Raw genomic sequence first — 17,716 nt, 5'->3', positions numbered from 1 at the left:
AGCATCCGCCTGTTCTGGTCTGGCTGAAGGTAGATAAGAAGCTGTATGTGGAGTAGCTAGAATGTGCCTGATGCATGCTAGGTGCTCATAGGCGGCTGCCCTTGTCTGGCGCCCAAACCCTTGCTCTAGTCCTTCTCCAAGGAGCCCCTGGCTTCCACACTAGCCCAGGGCAGCCACCGAGGTCTGTCCACACTCCTGTCCTCTCCAACCAGTGCCAAGTGGGAGTCAGGAGTTCCATTTTCTAATAGCGTTCGACTGCCCACCCTGAGCCAAGCACTTAGCTGGAAGTTTCACATGTAGTCGGTAAGGGATGTGGCAGCAGCCCCACTGCAGATGAGGGAGCCAAGGCTGAGAGACGGTAAAAGCCTAGCCTGAGGTCAGACCCGACGGGGCACGCTATAGAGTGCGGCTCAGCCCTAGGTCTATCTAAACAGACGCGAGAGGACATGGGCACCACTACCACCTCCAGCTTGGACCTCATCCCCACTGTGAGGGTGAAGCGGATGGAGAGGAGACGGGAGAGCAGTGTGTATGAGGCTAAGATGAGGGGTCCAGGGCCAGACATCTCGGTACAGTGCAGGCATGGGCTCAGGGAGCACCCCAGAGCACCTCCAGCCCCACTGCCTGCTATCCAGAAGAAACCAGGGCCTGGTAAGTACTCAGCCTGGGGGCCAGCGCCGTGGCACTCGCATCCCATAGGGGCACCGGATGGTGTCCTGGCTGCTCCACTTCTGATCCAGCTCCCTGCTCATGTGCCTGGGAAAGCAGCCGAAGATGGACCAAGTACTAGGGCCAAACAAAAGGGAAACCTGGAAGAAGCTCTTGGCTTCTGCCTTCAGATGGGCTATTTGGGGAGTGAACTAGCAGATGGAAGATCTCTCTCTCTCTTCCCACCGATCTGTTTTTTTGTTTTTTTTTTTTTTGTTTTTTGTTTTTTTTTTTTGACAGGCAGAGTGGACAGTGAGAGAGACAGAGAGAAAGGTCTTCCTTTTGCCGTTGGTTCACCCTCCAATGGCCGCCGCGGCCGGCGCGCTGCGGCCGGCGCACCGCGCTGATCCGATGGCAGGAGCCAGGAGCCAGGTGCTTTTCCTGGTCTCCCATGGGGTGCAGGGCCCAAGCACCTGGGCCATCCTCCACTGCACTCCCTGGCCACAGCAGAGGGCTGGCCTGGAAGAGGGGCAACCGGGACAGAATCCGGCGCCCCGACCGGGACTAGAACCTGGTGTGCCGGCGCCGCTAGGCGGAGGATTAGCCTAGTGAGCCGCGGCGCCGGCTACTTCCCACCGATCTGTAACTCTGCCCTTCAAATAAATAAATACATCTTTTTTAAAATTTTTTTTTAAATTTTTGACAGGCAGAGTGGACAGTGAGAGAGAGAGAGAAAGGTCTTCCTTTGCCATTGGTTCATCCTCCAATGGCCGCCGTGGCTGGCGCGCTGCTGCCGGCGCACTGCGCTGATCCGAAGGCAGGAGCCAGGTGCTTCTCCTGGTCTCCCATGGGGTGCAGGGCCCAAGCACTTGGGCCATCCTCCACTGCATTCCCGGCCATAGCAGAAAGCTAGCCTGGAAGAGGGGCAACTGGGACAGAATCCAGCGCCCTGACCGGGACTAGAACCTGGTGTGCCGGCGCCACTAGGCGGAGGATTAGCCTGTTGAGCCACGGTGCCGGCCAATAAATACATCTTTTTTTTTAAAAATTTTTTTTTTCTTTAAAAGAGTGCTCATCCTGGCCCTAGCTCAGGCACACCTGGGAGCCTGTTCAAAGTGCAGCCTCAGAATCTGCATTCTAAGGCGCTCTGCAGGGGATGTGTTTGCCCATCAAAGGTTGAGAAGCACAGAAGTGCCTAATTCATAGGGCTTCTGGGAGGATTATTTTTTAAAGAGACATTTATGTACTTGAAAATCAGAGTGGGGGGGGAGGATGGGAGGGAGGGGATCTTCACTGTCCTAGGGGCAACAACAGCCTGGGCTGGGCCAGATCGAAGCCAGGAGCTTCGGGTGTGACTCCTAAGGGGGGGGGGGGGGCAAGGGCTTGGGCCATCTGCTGCTACGTTTCCCAGGCCATTAGCAGGGAGCTGGATCAGAAGTAGAGCCGCCGGGACTCGAACCCGGTGCCCAAGTGAGATACCAGGGTCGTAGGCGTGGCTTTACCTGCTAGGGTGCAACGCTGGCGCCTCGGGGAGGGCTAAGGGACTGCGCTTTGTGCAGCGCGTACTCTCCGAACGTCAGCAGCTGCGCTCCCTCCTCCAACCTTCGGTCACCTCCACCCCGCACTCTTTCGGACTGGGGGGCGGAGCCGGCGTCCAAGGCCTTAGAGCTCCCTGCTGGAGGCACTGAAATTCTCTTTGGCAGGGAAAGAGTTAAAGCCCCAGGCCTGGCGCTGGCGGGAGAGCTTCCCCCTAGCCTAGCTCAGACCCCACCCTAGACCCTGGGAGACTGTGACCACAGCCGGAGAGGCTGAGTAATCCTGGGACACGAACCAGGGATTGGGAAAGAGACAGGCAGGAAATACTGTCAGCGCCCGCCGGAGGAGGGGGAGGACGGAAGAGAGCGGAAGAGAGGCGCCCGAGGCGCTCAGGTTTCCAGCCCTGCGTCAAGCGCCCGCGGTCGACCCCTGAGCTGGGGGCCTCCCAGGGGCAGGGAAGCAGGCGCAGGCAGGAGGCAGCAGCGGCCACTTCCTTCTCCTCGGCCGGCCCCCTTCCCTCCGCCCTCCCATTCATTCCGCTGACATTTCCCTGTTTTCCCTAATCGACTCCAGGAGGGAGCGGGTCCCCTGTGCCCCGCCCCCCGCCGCCAGGCTTCCTCCAGCCCAGGAATGGGAGGGGGAGGGGCTCAGATCCGGCTTCAAAGCACCAGCATTCCAGAGTGATTTAGGGACAGCCGCAGGGACCTCCGAGGCGCCAGGGAGCGCGACGGAGAGGGCCTCTTTTCGCACCGGGGCTCCTAGAAGAGAGCGGGGAAGAAACGCCTGGAAGCCGGGCGGAGGGAGGCAGCAAGGGCCCCCCATCCTGGGTGCACCCCACAGCTCTGACAAGCACGCCAAGTTGGCCAGCGTGACCACGCCAGCCCCTGGACCTCTCGTGGGCTGCAGTCAAGCTGGGCAGACCAGGAGGGAGAGGAGATGCGGAAGTGCAGGGTGTGGGAGCTACAGATGGCCATGAGGGCTCTGCCTGGCCAGCTCTGCCATCACGGAGCTGTGTGGCCTTGGCCAAAGCCCTGCGTGCCTCTGGCCTCAGTTTCCCCACCTGTAGATGTGAGGGGAAGAAGCCGGGTGCCAGCTCTGGCCCTGTGTGCCATCAATGCCTGTACACTTCCCACCTGAAGACCCATGGTTGGGAAGGGCCCAGGGTCTCTTTGTCCAGGTGAGGGTGCTGCTCACCTCCTCCCTGGTGCCAGCATCCACTGGGGGACTTGGCTATGCCTCACCTGGTTGGGCCTGAGAGGGCTGTGGCGGAGCAGCCGGGGAGGCAGGGAGGCAAGTCAGCTGGCGGGAGCTGGCTGAGCTGCAAACCGCAGGCTCCTTGAGAGCACACCTCCCCCAGGATGTTTATTTAGAAACCTCTTGAGGGTGGCTCTCCCCCTCCACCTTCCCTGCCCCCTTCCGCAGCCCCACGGGCCGGGCCAGGCTCCAGGAACCTCTCTGCTTCCAAGGCTGAGAAGCGGGTGTGAAAGCAAGCGTGACCCTGTCACCCCTACCCCCACGGTCCATCCCCCAGGGCCCAGGCTTGGCCTGGGGTCAGGCCCTGTGTGGGCCAGCAGGGCGGAGTCCTGACAGCAGAGCAGAGTTTTGGGCTATAAATACTGATTGCAATTCTGTTTTTAACATCTGGACTTAGGCTAGCAAGCCTGCCTCCCTGCCCTGCCCCGCCCCGCTCCGCCTCCCGGGCGCAAGGCTGCAGCAGTTCCATCGACCTGTTAGCCTCGCTTGGCCACTGCCCCGCCACCTGCCTCCCTGGACTCGCCTCTGCCTTCCTGCCCTGGGACTGCTCTGTCTGGCAGGGGGCAGCCCCTGCAGCCTCTCAGCTCCTCCCTCCTCCTCTCAGCAGTCACAGGCCCGGCCTCCTGTAACCTCACCTCTGCAGTAGGGCTGCCAGTTTAGAGAAGGAAAATGCAGGTGCCCAGCTACACTGGAATGGCAGGTGGAGGAGGAGTCAGGTTTTAGGACAGTGTGCCTGGAAGGTGCACTTCTGCTGGAACGGGGCTTGCTGTTCACCTGAGACTCCGACAGAACAGGGCTTACCAGGGTGTGGAAGATTTTTTTCTGCCAAGGGCCATTTGGATTTTTATAAGAGTATCCATGCGACAAGCAAAATGATCACACTGAAAATTAGCCTGCTATAGATTTATTGAATTCTGGGTCCTGCCTGCAGTTGCCTTGGCAATGCCAGATGCTATGACCTCATGGGCCTGACACAGCCCCCATCTCAGCTGTACAAAGGAAGCCAAGGCTGCATCTACAGGCAGACATGGGGGATGGCATCGTGGCACAGTGGGGTTAAGGCGCTGCCTGCAATGCCAGCATCCCATTTGGGTGCTGGTTCAAGTCTCAGCTGCTCCACTTTCGATCCAGCTCCCCACTAATGCACCTGGGAAGGCAGTGGAAGATGGTCCAAATACTTGGGCTCTTGCACCCATGTGGGAGACCTGGAAGAAGCTCCTGGCCCCGGGTTCAGTCTGGCCCAGCCCGGGCTGTTACAGCCATTTCGGAGAGTGAACCAACGGATGGAAGATCTGTCTTTCCCTCTACATAACTCTGCCTTTCAAATCAATAAAAGTAAATCTTAAAAAAAAAAAAAAATCAAAGGCCGCCAGGCACTAGGCTAATCCTCTGCCTGAGGTGCTGGCACCCCGGGTTCTAGTCCCGGTCGGGGTGCTGGATTCTGTCCCACTTGCTCCTCTTCCTGTCCAGCTCTCTGCTGTGGTTCGGGAAGGCAGTGGAGGATGGCCCAAGTTCTTGGGCCCTGCACCCGCATGGGAGACCAGGAGGAAGCATCTGGCTCCTGGCTTCAGATCGGCGCAGCACCGGCTGTAGCAGCCATTTGGGGGGTGAACCAACGGAAAGAAGACCTTTCTCTCTGCCTCTAACTCTGCCTGTCAAAAAATAAAAATAAAAATAAAAAAATAAAAGGCCGACATGGCCACTGTATAGGAAAGGATATGGACTTGAGGGTAGAATGGGGTAGAACTGCAACTCTGCAGCTTAAAACTGGGCCCTCTGGGCAGCGGCTTCTCTGTGCCGTCCCCTGTCTGGTGTAAAAATCAGACCTGCCGTGCAGTGCTGCTCAGGGATCAACCGAGCCAGGCCCCTAACATTGGCTTAGCTGTGCCCAGGGTGATCGCAGTGATTACTGACTTCATGTGGGTCTCCACCCGCCAGCCCTCCGTGTGTGCTACAGCCCCAGGGCTCTCCATACACCTTGCAGGGCCAACGCCTTACTCCTCTGCCAGCCTCCCTGTAAGTCCAGGATTTGCTGCTCCAGGCCTTTTTAACAGGCATCATGCATAGGTCAGTAAAGATAATCAAGGGCTGAGGCTGTGGTGCAGCGGGTTAAAGCGCCACATACAGTGCCGACATCCCAGACATCCCGTATGGGTGGGCGCCAGTTTGAGTCCCAGTTGCCCCACTTCCCATCCAGCTCCCTGCTAATGCACCTGGGAAAGCAGCACTATAGGTGGCTCAAGTCCTTGGGCCCCTGCACTCATGTGGGAGATCTGAATGGAGTTCCAGGTTCCTGGCTTCTGCCTGGCCCAGCATTGCTCATTGTGGCCATTTGGGAAGTGAACCAGCAGATGGAAGATATCTCTCTCTTTTTCTCTCTCTCTGCCTCTCCCTCTGTAACTCTGCCTTTTAGATTATTAAATGTCTTTAATTAAAAAAGATAATCAATCAATACAGCCACCGTGTATCTTGCCCTCACTCACTGGCAATTCTGTGCTGAATACCTTATATTTGGCCCTTATCACATCACAGTGAGGGATCTTAATATTGTGCCCATTTTTTAAAAAAAAATTTATTTGAAAGGCAGAGTTACAGAGAAGCAGAGAGAGAGAGAGAGAGAGAGAGAGAGAGAGAGAGAGAGGTCTTTCATCCACTAGTTTACTCCCCAGATGGCCGCAAGGGCTGGAGCTTCGCTGATCCAAAGCCAGGAGCCAGGCACTTCTTCTGGGTCTCTCACGCCAGTGCAGGGGCCCAAGGACTTGTGCCATCTTCCACTGTCTACCCAGACCATAGCAGAAAGCTGGATCAGAAGTGGAGCTGCCAAGACTGGAACCAGCACCCATGTGGGATGCCGGCACTACAGGTGGCAGCTTTACCCGCTATGTCACAATGCCTGCCTCATATTGTGCCCATTTCATAGTAAGTGAAGCCAAGGCTCAGAGGGGCTGAATAACTTATCTAACCAACTACTGGTTGGGGGGCACCAGGACTCGAGTGGCCCGCCTCCTGGGCCTGTGCCCTTGGGTACTGAGGCCAGACAGTGGGGCAGGGAGTCTGTGGGCCCCTCAGACATAGGTAGAACGTCCTTCACAAGCAGGGGTCAGCTGTGGCTGCAAAGCCTGTCTCCAGACCAACTGGCATCTCCCCCACCAATAGCTTCTTGTGCTGCGTGTGCGACCTTGTGGCCTTACATCACACACTCAGAGCTGGCAGAGGCGGGGGCTGAGCCCCTGAGGAGACAGTCTCCAGGAGACCCTTGCTATCTCCACGAGCCCCAATCAACATGCATATGTGACACCCCCTGTCCAAGGGGCACCCCCAGCAGAATAACCCAATGAACAGACAGTAACGCCTTAAAAACCCGAGACACCGCATCAAAGCCAGTGTCCCGCTCGGGCACTCCGCCGGCTCGCCTCTGGGACCAGACGCTTTCTCTGTCACTTGCCAATTGAATAAAAGTTTCTGCCTCTTTGCAAATTGTTTCCTGGCTTTTTATTTCTCTACCAAGCTGAGGAGAACCCGGGAGACCTGCTCCAGCCCCCCCCCCCCCCCCCCCGCCCCAGTGACCGGGAACAGGCACTGACAGCATCGTCCCGCTGGCCTTACCAGACCCTTTTTAGCTCTTTAGAAACCACCGCCACTGGCTGGATCTCTCTTTCAGGTGAGGATCTGGGTCTGGGAACAAGAGAATCCTGCCCTGCAGGGAGGGGGCCGGCTCTCACTGTGTGAGGGCTGCGTGTTCCAGGCTCAGTACTCTGGGCGGTACGATGTCATCTCATTTAATCTTCACAACAACCCCTGGGGGACACTGTCCCCATTTTCTTGGCTAAGGAAAGAGGTTGAGGGAGACTGAGCAGCCCGACCAGTCCCGAGGACAGTCAGCAGCAGGGGAAGGACCCAGCCCGGGCTGTCCCCTTCCAGCGCGCGTCTCACAGGCGCCAGCTGCCCCCTCCCTCCGCGTCTCCTTAATGCCCCTCTCCTAGCTGACTCCCCTCTGCTGCTCCTCACCCCGATTTTATGTCACAGGTGGGTCTCTCAGACCAGCTGAGAGATCCAGTCTCTGGGCCTGGTGGCTGTGGGATGTACAACAGGACCCCCCGTATCCGTCCCACTGCACACAGCACCACTACTTACCGCTGGCCGAGGCCAGGATCATCGCTTGCAGCATCTCGGTGTCAAACTGGTTGTTGGGCCAGGTGCCGGTCTCATCGCCATTTTGGGAGCTGGGGAGAGAGTGGGGTGGTAAGCAGAGTCTCCCCCACCAGCCTAGCTCAAGCCCCAGCTGGGCCCCCAAATCTACTGCCCCTTCCCAGCCTGTGCCCAACACCCACCCCTTTCAGCAAGGTAGGAGGTGCTGACCCAACCCCTGGGGAGCCAGATCCCCAACCCGCTCCCTACTGTCTCAGACGCACTTGAGGACCCCCGAGGGGTTGTGGCAGAGACACCCCTCCCAGAGCCACAGAAAGGGTTAGGGATCTAGAGATGCCCCAGGGAAAAACGGGGGAGACCCCAAGAGACCCTGCAGCAGGGAGAACGAAAATTCTAGAACGCCAATCTAATCTCTGCCTCAGAGTGAACTGTTACCCGGCAAACCAGCGCCTGCCACTCCTGTCACAGGAGCACTCCAGCACGACTCTAGAACATTCTATCAGCAAACCCTCCTGGAGCGTTTCCCTGGTCCTGGACCTCCTTCTTTCCTGAGAAGTCTGGGCAGATGCTGTGCCTTAGAATCCCCGCCCCCAGCCTTTGCCTTAGTCGCACAAATGATATTTATTAGAAGGGATCCCGAGCCCCAAGCTGGGTCAGGTGCTTCTGCTGCGCTCCCACCTCTGGGGCTGCCCTGTGGGCGCTCACCAGGCGCCATGACCGCCATTGCACCTGCTCCTCCCCAACGCTGACCTCTGCCCGCTTCCTCCCGAAGCACCGGACCTGCTGATGACTCTTAGAAGCTCTTTGCCTTTTAAAATGTGAAGTGACTCCTAACTGTAAAAAGCACTCAACTATCAAAGAACCCTAAAGAATTACAACTTAATCTGGAGTTTCCCAAAGTGACAATTTTTTCTTTTTGGACTTTATTTATTTATTTGAAAGGCAGAGTTACAGCCACAGAGAGGGAGAGACAGACAGAAACGTGTTCTATCCTCCGGTCGGCCAAATGGCCACAATGGCCAGAGCGGCGACGATCTGAAGCCAGGAGTTTCCTCCAGTCTCCTACGTGGCTACAGAGGCCCAAGCATCCTCCATTGCTTTCCCAGGTGCATTAGGGAGCTGGATCAGAAGTGGAACACCTGGGACATGAACCGGCACCCCAGGCAGAGGCTTAACCTACTAGGCCACAGAGCCAGCCTCCCAGGGTAACAATTTCTATGGAAGGTTTAGATTATTTTAATTTGCAGGGGGTAGGGCATGGGGAGGGTGCCCTGATGCAGTCTGTCTATTAGAGAGTACAGAGAAGTTCCTCTAGCAATAGTTGTCTAGGTGAGTGGGTAGGGCCGGTGCAGAGGAGGGGGAGGATTGGCGCCAGGGGAAGGCTGCAGGGCAGGCCTTCCAGGAGCAGGAGTGCGCCGTGAGGAGCAGGCACTTAAGACAGGGGCTAACACACTGCGCAGGATGCCCACATCCCCAAGTCCCAGCTCCACTCCAGCTTCCTGCTGCGTGACGCCTCGGGAGGCAGCAGGTGATGGCTCCTGTTCCCGAGTTCCCGTCATCCACAGGGGTGACCTGGACTGAGTTGCTGGCCTCTGGCTTTAGACTGGCCCAGCCTTGGCTGTTGCAAGCATGTAGGGAATGAACTCACAGATTAGAGTTCACTCTTGATTTTTTTCTCTCTCGCAAATAAACAAATGCAAATTCAAAAGTAATTTTCAGAGTATGTATGAATGTTTGCTCACTTTGGGTGAGCACCAACACTTCCTGATGATGTTTGCAGGTTCTGTCCTGGCCTATGGCTTCTTCCACTCTGGGGTTCCCATCCCAAGTAGCTGGGCTTGGTTTAAGAATTCAATAGGTTTGGCCGGCGCCACGGCTCACTAGGCTAATCCTCCGGTTGTGGCGCTGGCACACCGGGTTCTAGTCCCGGTCGGGGCGCCAGATTCTGTCCCAGTTGCCCCTCTTCTAGGCCAGCTCTCTGCTGTGGCCAGGGAGTGCAGTGGAGGATGGCCCAAGTCCTTGGGCCCTACACCCCATGGGAGACCAGGAGAAGCACCCGGCTCCTGGCTTCAGATCAGCGCGGTGCGCCGGCAGCAGCGCGCCGGCCGCGGCAGACATTGGAGGGTGAACCAATGGCAAAGGAAGACCTTTCTCTCTGTCTCTGTCTCTCACTGTCCACTCTGCCTGTCAAAAAAAAAAAAAAAAAAAAAAAAAAATTCAAATAGGGCCCGTGGCTGCAGCACGTCACCTTGGCCTTGTCCCAGAGAACAGATAGGAAAGTTGGGGTTGGAGGGGAAGGGAGGAAACTGGCTTCCCCTCCCAAGAGTGGGAAAAGCTGGAATTCTCTATGCATGTAACAACTATTGAGTAATTGCTGTGGGCAGACACGGGGCTAGGCACTAGGGTAATATCTGTGAACGTGACAAGCAGTCCATCTCTGGTACTCACGGAGCTCACTGAGGCCCTGATAATAAACAGTGACACAGTGTAATTGTCACCGTGACAAATGCACGCAGGCAAAGAGCGGGGCTGCCGCAGCGTGGAAGGGGAGCGCCGCCCAGCCCGCGTCCGGAGGTCAGTCTAGGCTTCCTTGGGGGACTGAAACGAACCCTCCAGGAGCCTTGCAGGAGAAGGACAGCTAAACAAACAGAAGGAAGCACCAAAAGTCACCCCTTGGTAAACACCAGCTAAAAACAGACTCAGGCAGGGAGCCTTGCCAGTGGCTTCTCCCTGAATACCAAAATACTAACTACAGTAATTCAGATTACTCATTAATCACAAATTTTTTAAAGTGTCACAGAGATCTGAGGGCACCACTTTCATGAGGTGAACAAATCTAATGACACTGATAGCAGAACGAGCTAATACTGAGTATCTCCTGGTGGCACAGAGCTCGCGCCGCGGCCGAGCAGGTGAGGCCGCCGCTTGCCAACATTGCCATCCGGCATCAGAGTCCCAGCTGCTCTGCATCCGGTCACCTGCCTGCTAACGTGCCTAGGAAAGCAGTGGAAGATGGCCCAAGTCCTGGGCTCCTGCCACCCATGTGGGAGACCCAGATGAAGCTCCTGGCTCCTGTCTTTGGCCTGACTCAGTCCCAGACCATTGCAGCCATTTAGGGAGTATGCCAGCAGATGAAGATCTCTTTCTGTCTCTCCCATTCTGCCTGCCTTTCAACTAACTAAAAGTAAATGTTAAAAAATAATAAACTGGGACTGACATAGCACGTTAAGCCTCTGCCTGCGGTGCTAGCATCCTGTGTGGGTGCTGGTTCAAGAACTGGCTGTGGGGTCAGCGCTGTGGCATAGGAGGTAAAGCCACAGCCTGCAGCACCAGCATCCCATATGGGCACCCGGTCGAGTCCCGGCTGCTCCACTTCTGATCCAGCTCTCTCTTGTGGCCTGGGAAAGCAGCAGAAGATGGCCCAAGTCCTTGGACACCTGCACCTGTATGGGAGACCCAGAAGCAGCTTCTGGCTCCTGGCTCAGCCTGGCCTACCCCTGGCCACTTCAGCCATGTGGGGGAGTCAAACAGCAAAAGGAAGATCTCTCCCTCTCTCTCCTCTCTAACTCTACCTTTCAAATAAATTTAAAAATCTTTACAAACATAAAGAAATCACCCCTCATGTGATGCAGCGGGAGGCTGTAGTACCACTGCTGGAATACTCCTGCTAAAATTGTTTAACCTGAACCTATGAGTAAACAATCAGCAAATAATGAGAAGCCCAGATTATGGGGCATTTTAAAAGACAATCGGCCTAGGTGCTTTAAAAATATCTATGACATGAGAGCGAGAGAGAGCGCGAGCGAGCGAGACGGGGTGGGGGTGTCTGAGACTAAACTGTGCTCTCGGGCTGAACCCTGGGTTTGTGTAGGATATGAAGAAACAAGTGGCAGGATGTCCTGGGAACATTTACAGCTCCAGGCCGGGGACCGTGTGTCATTGCGTTTGCCTCCTAACACCCTCGCGGTTATCTGGGAGAAGGCCATTGCTCCTAGGAGGCACACACTGCAGTATTCCAAACGTCAGGATGCTCCCAACTTGCTTTCAAACGGTTCAGAAAAAACAATGTGGGTGTAAACGTGTTTGGGTAGAGATGAAATGAATGTGCCAAATAGTAACAGTTAATGAATCTAAGTACAAAGAGTAAAGAGAATTTGGGGGTTGATCACACTATCATTTCTACTTTTTTGATAGGTTCAAAACATTTATTTTCCTTCTTATTTTTTGGGAAACATTTCTAAATAAAAGGTTGTGGGGGAGGAGCGGCACTGTGGTGTAGTGGGTAAAGTCACTGCCTGTGACACTGGCATCCTACATGGGCTCCAGTTCAAGTCCCAGCTGCTCCACTTCCAACCCAGCTCCCTGCTACTGTGCCTGGGAAAGCAGCGGAAGATGGCCTAGGTGCTTAGGCCCCTGCACCCATGTGGGAGACCTGGAAGCAGCTCCCCGCTCATGGCTGTGGTCTGGCCCAGCCCTGTCCTTTGCGGCCATTTAGGGGTGAACCAGCAGACAGATAATCTAACTCTACCTTTCAAATAAAATAAATCTTCAACATGAACAAATCAAAGGTTAAGGGGTCAAACCACGTGTTAGATGAGGCGCCGTGTTCTGGAGAGGCCTTTGCAGGCAGAGCAGGCAGCCTGCCCATGCCTCTGCGGACCAAGAGGAGACCAGAGAAGCTGTCACAGAGGAGCTGGGGCAGCGGTGGGGCTGCAGAGTGGACAGTAAAGTTTCTGTTCTCATCCTAAGCGCTCTGGGAGGCCACAGAGCTGTTCTTTTTATTTAGAATGTTTATTATTTCCATCTCTCTCAAAGAGAGCGAGGGGCCAATGCTGTGCAGCTGTGCTGTAGCAGGTAAAGTCACCACCTGCAGTGCCGCCAGCCCATATGGGCACTGGTTCAAGTCCCAGCTGCTCCACTTCCAATCCAGCTCTCTGCTATGGCCTGGGAAAGCAGAAGATGGCCAACGTTTTTGGGTCCCTGCACCTGCGTGGGAGACCTGGAAGAAGCTCCCAGCTCCTGGCTTTGGATTCGCCCAGCTCTGGCCATAGTGGTCATTTGGGGAGTGAACCAGCCAATGGGAGATCTCTCTCTCTCTCTCCTTCTCTGTGTATAACTCTGACGTTCCAATAAATAAATAAATCTTAAAAGAGAGTGAGCTATGAGAGAGAGAGAGAGAGAGAGAGAGAGAGACAGACAGACAGACAGACAGGCAGGCATGAAGTAGGCTGAGGCCAGGCTGAAACCACATGTGCGGCGGGGACCAGGCACCTGGGCTCCATCAGACATAGAGCATCCGGGACTGGAGATAATGCGGGCTCTGCTTTGTATTTACTTTTTTTTTTTTTTTTAATGTAACAAAAGACCTAACCTCTGAACTGCTATATTCCTAAAGCTGTACCTTTGAAATTTGTATTTATTAAATAAAAGCTAAAAAAGACTTAACATGTAAAACCATACATACATGGGCCCTGGCGTAGTGGCATAGCTGGGTAAGCCACAGTCTACGACACTGTCATTCCCTATCAGAGCATGGAGTCCCACTGCTTCGCTTCTCATCCAGCTCCCTACCAATGCACCTGGGAAAGGAGCAGAAGACGGCTCAGGTGCTGGGGCTCCTGCCCTCACACGGGAGACTTTGGATGGAGTTCCAGGCGCCTGGCCTCCACTTGGCCCAACCCCAGCCACTGCGGCCATTTGGGGAGTGAGTCAGCAGATGGAAGATCTCTCTCTCTCCCTCTCTCCCCCTCCCTCCTTCCCTCTCTCTCCCTCTCTAACCATATTTCAAATAAATAAATCTTAAAAAAAAAAAAAAAAAACAAACAGCAGTTACCTGGGAATAAACCTTCTTGATGTTCCAAGTGTGAATTAGTTTGTGAACAGCTTATTTGGTTCAGATTAAAAAAAAAGGTTGTGGATGTTGTTTACATAAAGAAAAAAGTTTGCAAAGATATATATTAAAATGTTAATGATTCAATGAATAAACTGTAGAAAAACAAAAAGGATAAATTTTTACACTAAAAGGGCTTAAGAGAGCTAAGAGGTATTCAATCACACATACAATGTGGATCTTAAAGAATCATTGAGGTGGGTGTTGATGCAGAGTTAAGCTGCTGCTAGGGTCACCCTCATCCCACATCAGAGCGCCTCAGCTGGAGTCCTGCCTGCTCCACTTCCCATCCGGCTTCCTAGTGATGCACAAGAGAACGCAGCATTCCATGGGTCCCTGCCAGCGGCATGGGAGCCGGGGATGGAGTCCTTGGCTCCTGGCTTAGTCTGGCCCAGCCCCAGCTACCGCTGACATTTGGGGGGAGCAAAGCAGCAGACAGAAGAACTCTGTCTCTCTGCCTTTCAAGCAGATAAATAAATGTTTGTTTTTAAAAGCTGAACAGTGAGATCACTATGCCATTCTCTATGCTTTTGTATGCGTTGGAACTCTCCATCGTTAAAGGAAGTTCGTGCTAGTTCTTAAATTGTAAAATCATGGGTAGGTTTTCTTTCACGTTTATCTTTATTTCTCATGTTTCTGTAATGAATGTGCGTTACTCTATAAGCAGAAAAAGACGCTGCTGTTTGCTCGTTGGACGACTGCCTGAACTGCGAGCGAGCGCGAGCAGCGACAGTGCTTCTCAGAGGAAGCATGGAGGGGCCGGGGCTGAGGAGTGGCAGTGAGGAGCCATCCCAGGGGAACAGGCTGGGGCACAGGAAGCCAAACAGAGACCCCCTTCTCTGTGCAGAGGCTGGCGAAGCTTCGGCGCAGTGCCTGCGATACAGCCCCAAGAGCGAGAAACGACTTGCTGGGCTCAGAGCTGGGGACAACAGCTGTTGGGACCAGAAGCCAAAAGGATGACCTGAGCAGGGCCAGCGGCGGGGAGGAGAGCACTTGGTGGGCAGGGGCCTCAGCATGTGAGTCATTTTTCCTTTTGTCTGGGCAGCGTGTCCCAGCACTGGCTTGAACTAGAATCAGGTTTACTGCAGAACTTAACACTAGCCTTGCCTGCAGCCAGTGTGCCTTATTAGACTGAGCGTGGCGGGCAGTGGACAAGATGGCAGGCAGGGCATGGTAGAGGAGCTGCGGAGGGCTGGAGGCAGGGGTAGACTAAGGGAAACCACCCCCCCAAGCTCACTCCAATGCACTCGTCAGAATGGAAGCTCTGCCATTTCCAGGATCCTCACAGGCCCCACCACAGGGCCTTTGCATATGCTCTTCCCTTCTACCTGGAATGCACTTCCTTTTGCGTCTTCAGCTGGTCAATTCCGGTTCTGAGGACAGCCACGTGTCCCACGTACTAAATGTGAGCAGTACTGCTCTTCCTAGCACTTGTGACCTTGTATTTATTTCTATGATTACTGGTTGATATTAGTCTCCCTCAAAACACTACATACTCCTTAGGGGCAGCAATCCGGTCTGTGCAAACGCCATCTCCTCCAGGCAGCCTTCCCTGACCCCTCCTCCACCACACTCACATCACCCTCTTTGCAGAATTTACTAGGTTTTATAATTACATGTTTTCCTCCTGTGATTTCTTGATAAGTTGTCTGCGCTGCTGGCCTGGAGGCCTGTGAGTTCAGGGATCCCGTCCCTTGCTCACTTTTATGGCCCAGTGTTTAGCACAGTAGATGTTCAGTGAACGTTCGCTGCACGTGTGAACACATGGCTGACTTATTAGACAACCTAAGAGAAAGTGCTGAGGGAAGAGGGGGCCGCAGCCCAAGCCTTCCTTGAGGGGCCTGGTTGGATGTTTCACATTCCTGCAACCAGAGACAGGACTGTGCTCGTCTGGGAGCTGAACCTCTGCCGCCACATCAGGATCTCCTAAGCCCTGGTGGCCGCGAGGGGAGGGCTCAGCTGCTGCTGGGAGGGGCAACAAGGGAGCCCGGCATCTGTCACAGCCGGCCAACGTGGGCAGCAGAGCCCGAGCCTGGAGGAGGTGGGGGAGGCAGCCCAGCCCCCCCCCCCCCCCCCCGCCTCCCCAGGCTCCTGGGACCGCTGGCTTCTAGCAGGGAGCCCTGGCCCACGGCCCATCCCACTCCCCTCAGACCCACTGAAGGGCTGCTTCCGCCTCCCTCCCCCACCCCCCATGGGGGTTCCTGTCTCAGCAGGAACTCATTCCCTTATTGAAATGAGCAGCTGGGGCAGCCCGGATGGAAGGGCCCTTAGTGCAGAGCAGGGATCAAAGGCTCTGTGTGTGCAGGGCAGGCGGAGGGAGGGTCTCTCTTCCCCCCACCGTGTGTGTGTGTGTGTGTGTGTGTGTGTGTGTGTGTGTAGGGTCTCTCCTCCCCCCATCGTGTGTGTGTGTGTGTGCACGGGAGTGCACGCGCTTGCCCACAAGCACAAAGAAATGAGAGACAGACAGGAGGAGGAATAACAGAAGACAAGGACAAAAAGAACCCATGAGGGGAAGCAGAAATCATGGAGGTGAACAAAGGCTGCGGGGAGGGCGTTAGAACACTGGGACCCGATGGAAGGCGAAGACACGGAAAAGAGGTCAAGGACAAGGGCCAGGAGCCAGGGATGGGGAAAAGGAAGAACACACGGGTCCCTTGCACGCATGCTGAGTGCCTCTGCCGCTGGCAGGCGCCGCGCAAGGCCAGGAGGCACAAGCCGTGAGGGCTGACCGGCAGCGCCTGAGACAGAACCTGAGACGGAGATGAGACAGGGAGAGGCAGAGATCTTGATCTAAGACAGAAGCTAAGGAGGATGTGGGGATTTAAAAAAAAAAAAGAAAAAGCAGAGCAGAGACACACAAACTTGAGAGACACAGGGCTGAGACAGAAGGCCCGCCCTCCTCCGGTCCATCTCCAGCTGGGCTGTCCCTGCGGCAGGAGGGAGCCCAGCTGCATTGGGAGGAGGGGACATGGGCCGCAGGTGGGTACGGGCTGCGCTCCTCCACCCAGAGACCAGCTAGCAAACCCTTGGGGGATGGGAAAAAGTGGCTGTGGGGGCCAACAGGGTGGGGGGCGGGCGAGTGTATCAGATGAGCTCAAAATAGTCAGGGTAGGCGTCTCTTCCTTCCAGGACCCTTGTCCCAGCCCCCAGCGCGCCACTGTGGAGGCGCGGAGCCCTCCCCCCTCCTCCCACGTCATCGCTGAGAAATGCCGCAGGGTGGGAGCCGTCACCTACCCGCTGGTGCCGGGTCGCTGGGCCTGAGAGAAGCGCCAGTCCGTGTTGGGCGGGGCTTGCTGTGGAGAAAACAGAGGGACAGGAGCTGAGTACCCAGGCGAAGACGGGTGTCATGAGAGCGGGGGAGGGGAGGGACAGGCACTGGGGTAAGATGTCGCCAAAGACAGAGTGCACCTCAGGTCTCTGAGGTCCGAGTGCCAGGGGTCAGGGAGAGCACCGAGTGTTACTGCGACCCCAGAGAGCAAGCCCAGACTCCTGTGAAGAAATGGTCCCTTCTTCTGTCCCCATTCGCCGAGCTTCTGAGCCAAACCCGGGCACTGGACGTGCCCACCGCAGGGAAGGGGTGTGGCGAGGGCCCCTGCCAGGGCCCGTGGAGGCCTTTAGAGGGGATCTCCCAGGCCTGCGCCGAGCTCGCCGGCTCCGGAGCTGGGGACAAAGCATCCTCAGCAGCAAGATGGCTGCGGCTCCCAGTAACCCTTCTCGCGCCAGGACACCTTCCAGGGACGCCTCCTCCGCACCCTGGCTCCCCGGGAGCTCTTCCCACAGCTACATACATTATTAATTTAGGAGTCGCGCCAGCCGGGGCCTTTGCAGGGCATCCAAGCCCCGGGACACGGCTCACCCCCAGGGACTCCTTGCCAGACAAAGCCTGGGACTGAGGAGGAGGAAACTAGGCTGCTCTGTTGGGACGCAGAGCGTGGCTGGTAGCGAGCCCAGCAGGATCAAACTCCCACAGCTCGGTTTCCAGGGTCCCCAGGGGGCCCCTCTGTAGCTCCGTCCCAGCCCCGCCACTCCTGAGTCGCTCCCAATCGTCCCATCACACACGTCTCACAGAGCACCCCAGAGCCGCCATCTCACCAATTCTGGGGTGTGCTGGCAACTCTCACCCTCACTCCCAGGAGCAGAGGGTACGAGCGGCTCAGATTACACTGGGGAGAAGGACCGGCCAGCCAGAGACTCACACTAGGGCTCACAGAGGACAGAGAACGGAGCAGAGCCCAGAAA

The 17,716-nt window shown here is 55.8% G+C and overlaps 1 protein-coding gene across 18 annotated transcripts in view; it reads right to left on the bottom strand.

Annotated features, from left to right (window-relative positions):
* Positions 1-17,716, bottom strand: part of LOC100353508 (protocadherin gamma-C4) — a 191,400-nt gene that overhangs the window by 2,243 nt on the left and 171,441 nt on the right. For all 18 annotated transcript variants that reach the window (XM_070076229.1, XM_070076240.1, XM_070076233.1 and 15 more), the window contains 2 exons: positions 16,712-16,770; positions 7,573-7,661 (listed from right to left, as the gene is read on the bottom strand). In XM_070076229.1, the coding sequence (XP_069932330.1) occupies positions 7,573-7,661; positions 16,712-16,770 (148 nt within the window). The remainder of the gene's footprint in view (positions 1-7,572; positions 7,662-16,711; positions 16,771-17,716) is intronic.

This window comes from Oryctolagus cuniculus, chromosome 6 (genome assembly GCF_964237555.1).
Source record: "Oryctolagus cuniculus chromosome 6, mOryCun1.1, whole genome shotgun sequence".
NCBI lineage: Eukaryota > Metazoa > Chordata > Mammalia > Lagomorpha > Leporidae > Oryctolagus > Oryctolagus cuniculus.
This window is presented reverse-complemented; position numbering and strand designations above follow the sequence as displayed.